Source organism: Gossypium hirsutum, chromosome A10 (assembly GCF_007990345.1).
Source record: "Gossypium hirsutum isolate 1008001.06 chromosome A10, Gossypium_hirsutum_v2.1, whole genome shotgun sequence".
Lineage (NCBI taxonomy): Eukaryota > Viridiplantae > Streptophyta > Magnoliopsida > Malvales > Malvaceae > Gossypium > Gossypium hirsutum.
Genome location: NC_053433.1, coordinates 18,007,995 through 18,021,198, shown reverse-complemented (window position 1 = coordinate 18,021,198; position 13,204 = coordinate 18,007,995). Strand labels below are relative to the sequence as shown.

The 13,204-nt window shown below is 34.1% G+C and overlaps 1 protein-coding gene across 1 annotated transcript; it reads left to right on the top strand.

Annotated features, from left to right (window-relative positions):
- Window positions 1–2,373: 2,373 nt before the first annotated feature.
- LOC121208286 (protein RALF-like 34) lies at window positions 2,374–3,248 on the top strand. The gene has a single exon (XM_041078837.1). The coding sequence runs from the start codon at window positions 2,664–2,666 to the stop codon at window positions 3,072–3,074; it is 411 nt and encodes a 136-aa protein (XP_040934771.1). The 5' UTR covers window positions 2,374–2,663; the 3' UTR covers window positions 3,075–3,248.
- Window positions 3,249–13,204: the final 9,956 nt, after the last annotated feature.

Genomic DNA, 13,204 nt, shown 5'->3' with positions numbered 1-13,204 from the left:
ACAATTATTAAAGATCAGTCATTTGAGTTTATTTTAATTTAAAAAAGTAAAATAAAATTTTAAATTTTAGGAGTTTAAATTTATTAATTCCAATATTATAGTAATAAATCGGCTGACACTATCAAGGGATAATTTTTTTCAATAACTTATTTAATTGATTTGATGTTCTTAAATTTAAAATGTTAATATTAAAAAAAATTTAGAACTTTTGGCAAAGGGGTAAACAAGTACAATTTGAATTTTTTTGTAACGCATTTATTTTAGTCTTTATTGTTATTTCACTTTAATCCTTAATGTGCTTAATTGCCCAAATCAATACTAAAAAAAAGATGTTCTTTGGGTGACCAAAATGAAAAAGATCTAGGACTTAGGTGACCAAAATGAAAGTGTAAACATGACGTGAAATGTATAGTTAACTGTCGTTAAAGATTTAACGTTTAAGTTGGGCGATGAAAATGTAAGAATTTCATTTTGGGTGACCAAAATAAAAGCACCCTAAAAGTAGGGTGACCAACTAAATAGTTTGCCATTATATTTATATAAACTTTTTTTGAGAAAATATTTAAATAAGGGTTAGTATTTGATACAATAACAGTATACTTTTTTAGTCCATAAATAGTCTTAAAAAATACCCTATGTCTCTTTTTTAAAGCATTTATTTATTTTTAATATTTTATTATACATTTTGGAATACTTTTTCAATTTCCTAACTTAAAAGTCTAAAAATTCTACTGAGAATATATCAAATAATTTATTATACGTAAAATTTTAACATTATCTTTTTGTGCATAACACATGCATGTTCAGTTATGTGTCATTTCATTGTTCATTTCATCTAGAATTTGTATTAATCATTATAATGATTTAATTATAATTTTAAATTCATTTACTTAAAAATTAATTATTTCATCTAATATCTATTAGTCATTCAAAATTTTAATCATATTTTCCACAGCATAATGAGAGCATATTAACATTTAACGTTAAAATAAAAGTTTTATCTAATGATCCAAATATTGAAATTCTGTTCAACATCTAAAATAAGCAGAATAAGCTGCTACCTACATACGATTGAAAGCAAGCATTACGGTTAATAACAGCTTGCTCCATTTCCCCATCCTTCACGTCACACAATACTATGATGGTTTCTACTATTTCTAGTTTTAATATAATCTATTTTTTAGATTACATATTATTCGTAATTATTTTTTTTATCAATTAAGTTTTTATATTTATCTTAGTATATATAAATTATATAATAAATATAATAAGTATTATACAATAAAAAAAGTTAAACTTAAATAAATTTGTTCAAGAGCAGAGTTATTTGTTTAGCTAGTTGGAAGATTCCTCTAAAATTTTAGAGGGATTGACAATAATATTAAAATAAAGAATGAGATCGAAAAAAAAGATTTATTTAAAATATAGATTAAGCTTAGATTTCAATATTAAAAACTTTAACCTAACTAGTTTTTAACTTTGTATTATATTACTTTTCATTTAGTTTATAAATATATATGTGTAATTTATAGCAAATAAAGAATTAAAATATATTATACTATGTAAATAACTAAATACTAACTTTTTAAGTGATTGGAAGAAATGTAAGTGGATTTCTTCACTAAGTATTTAGATTAAGTTTAAATTTTGGAGTCAACATTATTAAAATGACTTTATTTGAATACTACTCCAAGCCTAGATAGAACTAGGCCTAGAAATGTAAACATCAAAAATATATTAAATTATAGTTTAAAATAAAAAAATAGGTAAAGACACTTGTGGTTATACAAAAAAAAATTTAAAATATTAAAAAGATATTAAATTATATTGTAAAATAAAAAACCTATAAGGGGGCTTGTGGTTATACAAAAATGTAAATATTAAAAATGTACAAATTTATATTTTAAAATAAAAAAAATGAACAAACTTAAATAAATTTAGATTAACCGTTTACAAATATAATAAATTTTTGTCACTAATATATAATTTAAAATAAATAATCATTTTAATGAATTTTTTTAAATAAACCATTTTAATGGAGGTTTAAGAGAATGTTTTTTTATTATAAAAGTAAAATGAGGTAGAACTTAAAAAAGAAAAAAGTGGCGTAGAGAATAAGGGCAGGGAACTTCAATTCCATAAAAATCTGAGAGTATATTTCTCCCACAAATGCCTACCCTTTTCTAGTCTAATACACATAGGACTAGTATGTTTGAAAAATACTTACTAAGACGACCCTACCCCTACTAAAATTCAGATCATTCATTTTCCTTGCTGCAAGGAAGAAAGAGAAAGTTGCCCTCACCAAAACCCTCTAATTTGCAACATTAATACCTTTAATTAATTAAATTTCAAAAGGGAATGAAGCAACCCAATCGCTTCCCACCCATCGCATGTGCGCCATATCTGCTGCTTTCAGCATCACTTGTTGCTCTCCGACATACATACATACATACTTACCCATTGCTCTAAACTCATCAAACATAGACCAACTTCATATGGATAAACCCCGACCTATGTATAAACCAAAGCGCTACGCGTTAAAATGAGAGCATTGATGATCCACAGCTGTAACCCAATCATCTCTCTGCTCCACGTGACCCTACTCTCCCTACCCTTTAACCCCTTCAAATCTGCTGCTTTCTCCATCATTCACTTAAGCCATGGCTTCTTCTTCATCAGTACTTCTCAGCAAGCTTATTCTCCCCCTTTTCATCACTCACATTGTCCTTACAACCTCCATAGTCGAAGCTCAAGTCGAAGATACAAGTTTGAAGCTGGTCAGAGATGCTTTAGAAAGGCCACTTCCAATCTCACTTTACAGTGAGTTAAACGACGATGAAGAAGCCGATGAAGAGATAGATGATGATGAAGGTGAAAATGGGTACAGTCGAAGATCTTTGTTTTGGAAGAGAATGAGGTATTACATTTCATACGGGGCGCTTTGGGCTAACAGGATCCCGTGCCCACCAAGGTCAGGCAGATCTTATTACACTCACAACTGTTTCAAGGTCCACGGGCCTGTTCATCCTTACACTAGGGGTTGTTCAAGGATCACTCGCTGCAGGAGATGATGAGCTTGTTAGGAAAAAAAAGGGGGGGATGTAAAATCACTAAAATGGTGCAAGCTTTGAGTGCTAAGCTAGCTAAAATATTATGAGTTTTTGGTCTTCTCATTTTCTTTTTTATTAATGATGGATTAGCAATGTGATTGTGAACTTATTATAACGAGCATTCGTGTTCAAGTATTTGATCATGTGATGGGTTAGAATAATTAGATTGCAGAAGATTCAAGTTGTTATTATTAGGGTTGGGAATTTATTTCTGTTTCTTTGATTAATTTTGCTTTCCACTGATATGAGTATGGGTATTAATTATACTAAGTAATCATGATTTATGCGGGGGAACGAATTGAATCTGGTATTAACATATTCGAATCAGATTGTAAGCTGACTAGATTTTCGAAGAAATTAGAAAGTAGTTGTTTTCAAGTTGAAAAGGAAAATAAACGACAAACAAAAGGAAAACACTTTCCCATTCTTCAAAAGCATAATAACATGATATTTATAACCACCAGACGTAGCCCATGTTACTTTCCACCAACTTACTTTAAACTCATTAATATGAGATATTGTTTGCTAACTAATGCCTCCATTATTACAGATAAATGCCGAATCGGATACTACGCTATATTGCATCTTCAAAAAATAATTAATTTAAAGCTTATCAAAAGGAGTTATCATATTAAAAATATATTGATTATATAAAAGGAATTATGTAAATTATTTAGTTCAAATATATTTATTTTGACATATAGTGGACTAGACTTGTTCATAGGCGGGGTCAGGTTGAGTTGGACAAAATTCTAGGCATGGTTGATCGGTTTGGGTCTAGCTTAATCTAAAAATAAGCTTAAATTTTTGTCTAAGCTCGGCCCAAATAAAAATGCTTACACTCAGGCCCGACCTGCCTATATTAATTTTTTTATTTTATTTTTTATATAAAAATTAAAAATATAATACATCAAAAACACTAAAAACATTAAAATAAATGTTTCCCAACAAATTAAAAATAAATTTAAAAAGTCTTTATACTTAAATAACACTAAGATAGATTCAATTTAATAAGCAAATATCTCTAATATAATAGTAAAAATAACAATAAAACAAGAGTTACACAATATCTAAACAATAACAACAAAATAATAGTAACATAATAGTCAAATGGCAGCAAAATAGTTGGAAAACAGTAGCAAAACAATGACTAAACAATAGTAAACAACAACTTTCTTCTTTTTATTTTGCAAATTCGAGTTTAGTCGAGCCCAAGTCAAAACAACCTTACCCGAGGCAAAGCTCGTTTCCTTATTACCCCCACCAACATTTGCCTCCCTAGAAATAAGGTTCACCACCCATCTGTATTCAGTTTACACTATCCTGGTGGTGGTAATAACCACTTTGCACAGACTTGCACTTAACTAGCGGCCTTTGCGCGTTTGAAAAGCTTATGAAACCACTTTCCAATAAGCTAGTCTTTCGATTGCCATACCATCAACGAAGCATCTTTCTTCCATGAAAATAAATGAGTCCCATATGTGCCATGCAATAACCCCAAAAGTAATGTCCCAATAAGTGTCATTAGCAGCAAGCTAATTTTGATCTTTTAAGATTTCTTATACCCACTCTTCCAATGACATTGAGAAGAAACATGCAACCTTTTGAGGAGGGATAAGTTTCTGCAAAATCTACTTTGCTAGTTGACAATCCCGAACATGGAGTGATGTCCCTAAAGAATTACTGCAAATGCCACACGAACTATCATTCGCCATTCCTCTACTGCTACGGACTGAGTTTATCATCAATCTGTCATGCATTAAAAGCAAAAAAAAAAATTGTATTCTCTGTGGTCTTCGAAATTTCTATGCTAGCTTCACTTTTGAATCCCGCGTAGGCCAAGTCTCTTGCATTAGTATCTTATACTTGCTTGCAACAGTGCATTTACCATTCTTGGTCCACCTCTAAGCACACCAGTCAAGGATAACATCCTTTAGTGGTGGTTTCATTCCAGCAATGCGTAAGATAAGATGGTGAGGGATGTCATGTAAAGCTGGAGTGAGTTAATGTATTATTTGTTAGTAAATAACTTTTTCATGAAAGAAAATGTAATGGTTACCATAAGATACTATAGGATCATATTGGGTGAACAAATTTAACCAAAGAGATTAACGATATCTTATAAGAGTAACACATTTATGACAAGGTCATAAGGAAACCAATTCTAGGCCAATTTGAGAAATCATGTTGGCTACGATGGTGTAACCAGCTTTCACCTGAAGTTGAACACGGACCTTTTACCCCTAAAGAATAAGATATTATAATCTGAGCACATATCTAGGCTGGTAACAAATGGGCTACCATAACTCGTTTACTCAACAATCATACCAATAATGCCATTAAGAACCACTAGAACTCAACATTAAAGTGGAAATGCTTATTAATAATACAAGTGTGAAGAATATTGTATTTGGTTATCTCCTAAAATTGTCTCCTCTTTAGAAATAAGGCTCGTACCCTATACATGCATCCTTCACCAAATTTTACATATGATCTTACAAATGTTACAGTTGTAGTGTAACATCCCAAAAATTGGGTTAGAAGAAATTGAGTTAGTGAAACCCAGAGTGGTTGCGTCCTGAGTTTTAGTTAAGATTGTGAAATTATAATAAGTGAATTAATCTGTTCAGTAGATATGTGTTGTGTTTGTGTGTGTGAGGTTCTGGGTTCGAACCCTTTCTTTTGAAATTTTGCTACTTTTGCCTAAACCCTTATTCTTGAGTATCTAGTTTATATATTATTTTCGCTCAATTAAAGACAAGAATAAGCTGATGGGTCAATGGTTAAGCTTTTGTATACCCTTTAGTCCTATGTTTGAGTCGCTATGAAAGTAATAAGAAAATGTTTTTTTTTGTTATGCTGCCTTGTGAGTTAGTTTTTATTTTCTTAAATTAATTAAGTTTTTCCCAAAAACTTCCTTTCTTTTTCACGTTCCTCTTCCATTATTTTTTCTCTCTATCATTTCTTCTTCTTCTTCTTTTTTTGTTATGATTGTCTTCCACCCTTTGTTTACTATTTGAATTGTTTTGAATCTGTTGCTCTAAGCTTCGTTGTGCTGTCGACCTTTCGTTCAAACTATGTAAGTGTTCTTTATTAAGTTTTTGTTCAATTTTATTGATGGACGAAATTGCGTTCCTTTTTTGTGTGGTGTAAATTTTTTACTTGCGTAAACCTTTGATAGGGAAGATATCGAGATTTATGTCCTTCCAATGATTTAAGAATTGCGTGTTGGTTGATTTTTTTCGATAAGTTTCAATTTAGGGTTTTGTGTCAAAAATTCTTTAATGTAACTTTGATTTTGGATGTTAGTTTAACAGTTTGATTATGAATAATCATCTGACTATACATTTGAATGTCGTTTTAGGTTTTGAGATCATCTTTGTTGTTTCTAAGTCAAAATGGTATCAGGTGTGTAACGAAAACCCGAGAAATTAGCAAACGGTAAAAGCTAGAATTGGGGTTATCGATGCCACACGGTCATATGGTAGCTCGTGTGTGATACACGACCGTGTACACAGCCCGTGTATGTCACTAACTTAAGTCACACGACCATGTGCCAGGCCGTGTGCCAAATAGTGTAACTTTCTTACTTGAGCCACACAATCGTATGCTAGTTCATGTGCTAGGCCATATGAGGCACTGTGATAAGCCACACAGCTATGTGCCAGGCCGTGTGAGGCACTATGATGTGCCACGTGGGCCAACCATGTAGGCCATGTAAATCCACCTGGGCGTGTAGGCAAAAAATTAGAATCTTTCTTTAGGACTGTAAATATCTTTTAAATCGAACGTAAGCCTTCTGTGGGGTCCGTTTAATCTGAAGTAAGCTATAAAACTTAATTTTTGATGATCTGTTGGTGTATAATCCATTATCTATATATATGTCTAATATGATATAAACTAAGTGCAGACACTCAATTTTGCCCGGGCTCAGAAATAAGTCCAAAAATAAAAATAATAAACCCAAAAAAAAACGAAGTCCAAGTTCAGTCTAGAATTACAAATATAATTTGGCCCGATCGGAATGGCCCATTACTTGAAAAGATTTAAGGTCCATCTACAAGCTTGACTCATATGGAAATATAATCTTCAATGATATGCAATCTTAGATATGATATGCAATCTTAGATATGATACAATCTTAGATATGATTGCAATCTTAGATATGATATGCAATCTTAGATATGATACAATCTTAGATATGATTGCAATCTTAGATATGATATGCAATCTTAGAAGATATGATTTTATAATCTTAGAGATTTAATTTGTATATACCTTTTAATCTTAACCGTTGATGTAATTGATCTGTACCGTTAGATTTGAGGAGGTTCAACTATAAATAGAGGTCTCTCCCTTCATTGTAAACACACTGGAGCTTTGGGAAACAATAAAAATTTTTGAGAGCTTTCACTCAAATTTCTCTCCCTCTTACGTTCTTATTTTCTACGGTTTGTTCTTATTTTATTCTTTGTTCATCTTCGTTTTTCAACCCTTTTTATTTTGATTTAATCCATGTTTCCCTTTTTTTTATATATTTTATTTTATTTTAATAATTTTAGTATCATATCAAACTCTTTCATTTTTTAATAATTTTTTTTAGTATTACTCTTAGTAAATTATTTTTTAAAATTTTATTCAAATCATTATTTTTAAAAAAATATATTTCATTTAATTGTCATATTTTATCCAAAAGTTTTTCTAAAATGAGGCAATGTTTTTCGTATTTAGGAATTCGAGAAATAGTGCCCTAACATGCTGGGTTGCGATTTATCATTTGTCTAAATGCCTAAAGTATCCTTCTAAATAGATTTTGTAAATCATGAGATGATTTCAGTTACGAGAGTTTAAGAATATCATGTCCTATCATGCTGGATGTGATGTTGTATTCTTTCGGAGCTAAAGAATCTGGATTTTTCATCTTAAATAATTTCGATTTTAAAAAAGAGATCCTATTTTTAAATCCTTTCAAATTTTTGACATTAAGACAGAAATCTATTCAATTTGGTACCAATTTTGGGCGTTGCGAGGGTGCTAATCCTTCCTCGTACGTAACCGACTCCCGAACCTGTTTTCTTAATTTTCGTAGACCAAAACATTTTATAAGGTAATCTAATCACACCTAAAAAGGTTGGTGGTGACTCCCGTTTTCGTTTTTCAAAAGTCGATCCCTATTTTTCAAACATCCCTTTAAAAAATGGTTTCGACAGCTTGGCGACTTTGCTGGGGACTTAAGAGAGTTAAGCCAAGAAATTGAGTATTTTCTGTCTTAATGTCGGAAGTTTGGAAAATTTAAAATTGGATCCTTTTTACATGTGTTTGTTGCATATGTTTGTTACCTTATTGCTATACATTGCATTTGCATGACCGTTGTGGTCACACCCTTAAGTGGGAGTGAGAAGCTATGCTTTCGTAAGGTTTTCACCTTCGTATGAGCTAGTGGATTGCTTCTGGGATACTGTACCTATGTCTTCGTGAGATTCATCTTCGTATGGCCATAGGGAAATGTGTCCCCCTGAACTGAACTTGGTCTATATGAGCCTATAATGGGTGAAGACCAAGGAATCTGCTGGTTCAGGTACCCTGGCTTTAGAGTTAAAACTCATATAGTGAACTTTAAAGAGTTTAGGAAAGATAGTGATAGCCTTTAGTAAGCTACCCTTGTAAGTACTTATTTATCATTTTTTTTATACTGACCTATTTTTATTTTGCTGTCATTGCATTTCATTTGGCATTTAAAGGTGTCGATTCAAGGTTTGATTTCTAGATTAGAAAGTTTTGTAATAAGGAACGAATACCTTAATAAAGTGGAGGACAACGCCTCTGTCTGTACCTAGTCAGAGAAAACCCAGTTAGAGAAAGGAGATAGTGTCATTAAGGGGCATACATCAGAGTTATGAGACTTCACCCGTATTAATTCGACGCAGAATGAGTTTCAGGAGTTGAGAGACATTTGGGCCCAATGGGAGGACGAGGCTAAGCAGCTTTTCTATCAGAATTATGGAGACCTTCCCTATTTGCTAGACGTCAAAGTAGATAGGTACTTGTTTCGAGCTATGGTACAGTTCTGGAACCCTGCTTGATCTTGCGCCTACTTTGGAGGAGTATACGACTTTACTGCATTGCCCGAGGATTCAGGGTCACAAGGCTTATGTTAGGCCTGCTAGTCTTCCAACTTTTGCAAAGAAGTTGGTGATGATTACTGGGATGAGTGAGCAGTGGGCTGTAGCTCGTATACAGCAAAATGGTGATAGTAAGTGCGTTCCATGGGCCATTTTGAGGGATTTGATATCGACACATCCAGACGTAAAGAAAAGGGTCGACGTCCTGGCTTTGAGTATTTACGGCATGGTGATTTTCCCAAAGGCGTTGGGGCACATAGATGAGGCAGTTGCGGATTTGTTCAATCCCATTGGTAAGCAAAATACACCGGTACCAGCAATCCTACCTGAGACATTTAGATATTTGAGTGCATGTCGGAGAGCTGATGAAGGTAGATTCATTGGATGTGCACAGTTGCTGTTGGTTTGGTTCCACAGACATTTTTGGAAGCTTGATAAGGTTCCTTGCCGAGTATTCTTTGAGGGTTATTCTCCCTTAAAAGAAGCAGTAGACATGCCGATGAGAGATGACATTTCAGAGGAGAAGTGGATAGACATTTTTCAGAATCTTCGAGAGGAAGATGTTATGTGGAAGGCTCCTTAGTTGGTTCCTAGTGAAGTCCTTTACCGCTGTGGCAGTTTTGATTGGGTCCCTTTGCCAGGAATTTAGGGAGTTGTTGGATATGCATCATTGCTTGTTCTAAGGCAATATAGAGCGAGGCAGTTCATACTGGTTACACAAGGTCTAGCTCAAAGTGATTTCTCTTATAAAGGAGATCACTATAAGAAGAAGATGCGAGAGATTTCTGAGGCTTGGAAGAAGCCTTTCTGTATGAAGATCTTGACCGAAGGCTCAACGTCAATCATTGAGTATAAAGGGTGGTTTAGTAGGAGAGTCAACGATAATGTCCCTAGGCCAATTTTGGGAGTGGCTCGATCATTAAAGGAGAGCTTATGAGTGATTCCATCAGAGTTGGAGGTTATAAAGCAAGAGTTCGAGAGAAAGAATTCGGAGATTGAAAAGAGGATTGAGAAGCTCGAAGAGGAAAAAATGTGCTTAAGTCTCAACGTCGATGTTCAAAAGATAGAAGTCGAGAAGGTGAAAAAGGAAAAGAGAAAGATCGAGGAAGATCGAGATGATTTAAAGATGCACTAGAAAAAGGCCCAGTAACGTTGAAAAGGGTCAGATTAGGGAGATCTCCAGAGCAGTGGCAGCAAGAGATTCAGGAAGAAAGAGCCAAAGCCGAGTATTGGGAGAAGAAGCTCTAAGAGATGCAGTCACATAATCAGGCCCTAGAGAAGGAAAATCAATGATTAAAAACTAAGGTGGCTGAACTTGGACGATCTCTTCATCATCACAGAAGTCGTAACCTTACAATCGAGTTAAATGCAAGCTTGAATAAGATCGAAAAAATGAAGCACAATATTGGAAGGTTGGAAGCAGCATTACAGGGCTGTGAGCTACGGATTGAGCAGCTCGAGGCAAGAGAAGAATAGTGGAAGGGAGAACTTCACCATCTTCAGGATCAAGTTGGAAATAGGGATTATCTCATGGGAGAAGCCTTAGTTCAGATTCGAGAGGTTGCTGAACACTTGCAGAATTTGGCAGTACAAGCTAGAACACTGAGTATAATGTATGAGTCATCGTCAAACAGAGGACGAGAGTTAACATTGTTATTAGATAGGGTTAAGACTCTAGGCCTACGGGCGAAAGTGTATTTGTAATCTGTTTTATGAAAAGATTTTTGTTCCTTAAATAACGTTTTCTAAAATGAAATTGAATTAGAATCGACATCTTTTTGCATTCATGCATTTGTATTTCATAGCATCTCATTGTATCATATGCATTCAAGTTTATAGAAAGACCCTAATTAAGGTTAAAAAGAGAAAGAAAGAGAGAAAGAGAGAAGAGAGTCACGGCTGAGCGAAAAGAATACACTCCCTTACATATCCTAGACTTTTGTATCAGGAGGGATAGCTTACCTGGAGATGGGGGTGTTTGGAAATGAAAATCATTCCATCAATGCCATATATGAAGAAGGGACTGATTAAGGAAACCTTGAGGGCATTCGCTCTTACGAACCGGGAAGCTCTTTGAACAATTGGACTGCGGAGGAACTTCTTGTAGTCATTAGGAATTTTTCAGAATAATTCTCGAAACATTCTTGTTACTCTAGGGCCTAGGAATAATAGGATTACATTTGCGGAATGGGCTTACGATCATCTATTATTTTTTTAATAAAACATAACTTTTATCAATTTGAACGAGTATTGTTTCATTTTTATCAACCAATATTTCGTTAAATTTTGGCAATTCTTATTCTTTCATTCATAACACATAAATAATCCTTCTTAAATTCATTCATTCTTTGTATATTCTTTATACTTCACAGATCCCTAGATATCAATGACATGAGCATTGATATTACAAATCCTGATTTCTCTCGTGAGCAAGACATGTGTTTAGAGGAATCACAGGATTTTAAAGGTGTCCAGGATTGTGATGTGTCTCTAGATCTTTTGAGGATGGTGAAACAGGAGGAGAAACAAATCATGTCACATGAGAAAGAGGCAGTAGAGAATGTAGCCCTAGAGGAAGGGAAAGAGGTGAAAATTGGCACGCATATTGCTGATGATATAAAGCAATGACTGATTGAGTTGTTACGTGAGTTCAAGGATATCTTCGCATAGTCCTATCAAGATATGCCAGGGTTAAATACTGATATTGTGGTGCATCGTCTTCCAATAAGACAGGATTGTAAACCAGTTCAACAGAAGTTGCGAAGAATGAGACCAGATATCGTATTAAAAATAAAGGATGAAGTCAAGAAACAGTTCAATACAGGATTCTTACAAGAGGTGAATTATTCTGAATGGGTAGCTAACATTGTACCAGTTCCTAAGAAGGATGGGAAGGTACGAATGTGTGTTTATTATAGGGATCTGAACAAAGCTAGCCCAAAAGATAATTTCCTTCTGCCTCACATAGACACTTTGGTAGACAACACAACGGGATATTCGTTGTTCTCCTTCATGGATGGTTTTTCAGGGTACAATCAGATAAAGATGCATCCTGAAGACATAGACAAAACCACCTTCATAACCTTGTAGGGGACTTTCTGTTACAAGGTAATGCCCTTTGGGCTAAAGAATGCAGGGGCAACATACCAAAGGGCTATGGTGACCTTATTTCACGATATGATGCACAAGGAAATTGAGGTGTATGTTGATGATATGATTGCCAAATCTCGAACAGAGGAGGAACATATTGAGGTTTTAAAGAAACTATTCTTGAGATTAAGGAAGTTTTAGTTAAAACTTAATCCGATAAAATGCACTTTCGAAGCCAGGTCGGGAAAGTTACTAGGTTTTGTAGTCAGTGAAAAAGGAATAAAAGTTGATTTAGACAAAGTTAGAGCTATGCAAGATTTGCCTTCACCGCGTACTCAGAAAGAAGTTCGGGGTTTTCTTGGAAGGTTGAATTATATTGCTCGGTTTATTTCACAATTAACTGAGAAATATGACCCTATATTTCGCCTCCTTAGAAAACACAACCAAGGTACTTGGGATGAGGAATGCCAGAGTGCTTTCGATAAGGTTAAGCAATACTTGTTAAATGCTCTTATGTTATCTCCACCTAATCCAGGTAGACCATTAATTCTGTATTTATCAGTGTTTAGCAATTCTATGGGATGTGTGCTTGGCCAACATGACGAGTTGGAAAGAAAGGAGAAGGCGATATACTACCTCAGCAAGAAATTCATAGAGTGTGAGATGAGATATTCGCCAATTGAGAAATTGTGCCGTACTTTAATTTGGACAACTCGAAGGTTGAGGCAATATATGTTGTATCATACTACTTGGCTTATTTCGAAACTTGATCCTCTGAAGTATATGATGGAGTCAACAGCTTTGAATGGAAGAATGGTGAGGTGGCAAATTCTGCTTTCAGAGTTTGACATAGTTTATGTGAGCCAGAAGGCTATAAAA

What these genes read in the sequence shown, in the direction of transcription:
- LOC121208286 (XM_041078837.1), top strand. Translation starts at nt 2,664, where the DNA reads ATGGCTTCTTCTTCATCAGTACTTCTCAGCAAGCTTATTCTCCCCCTT.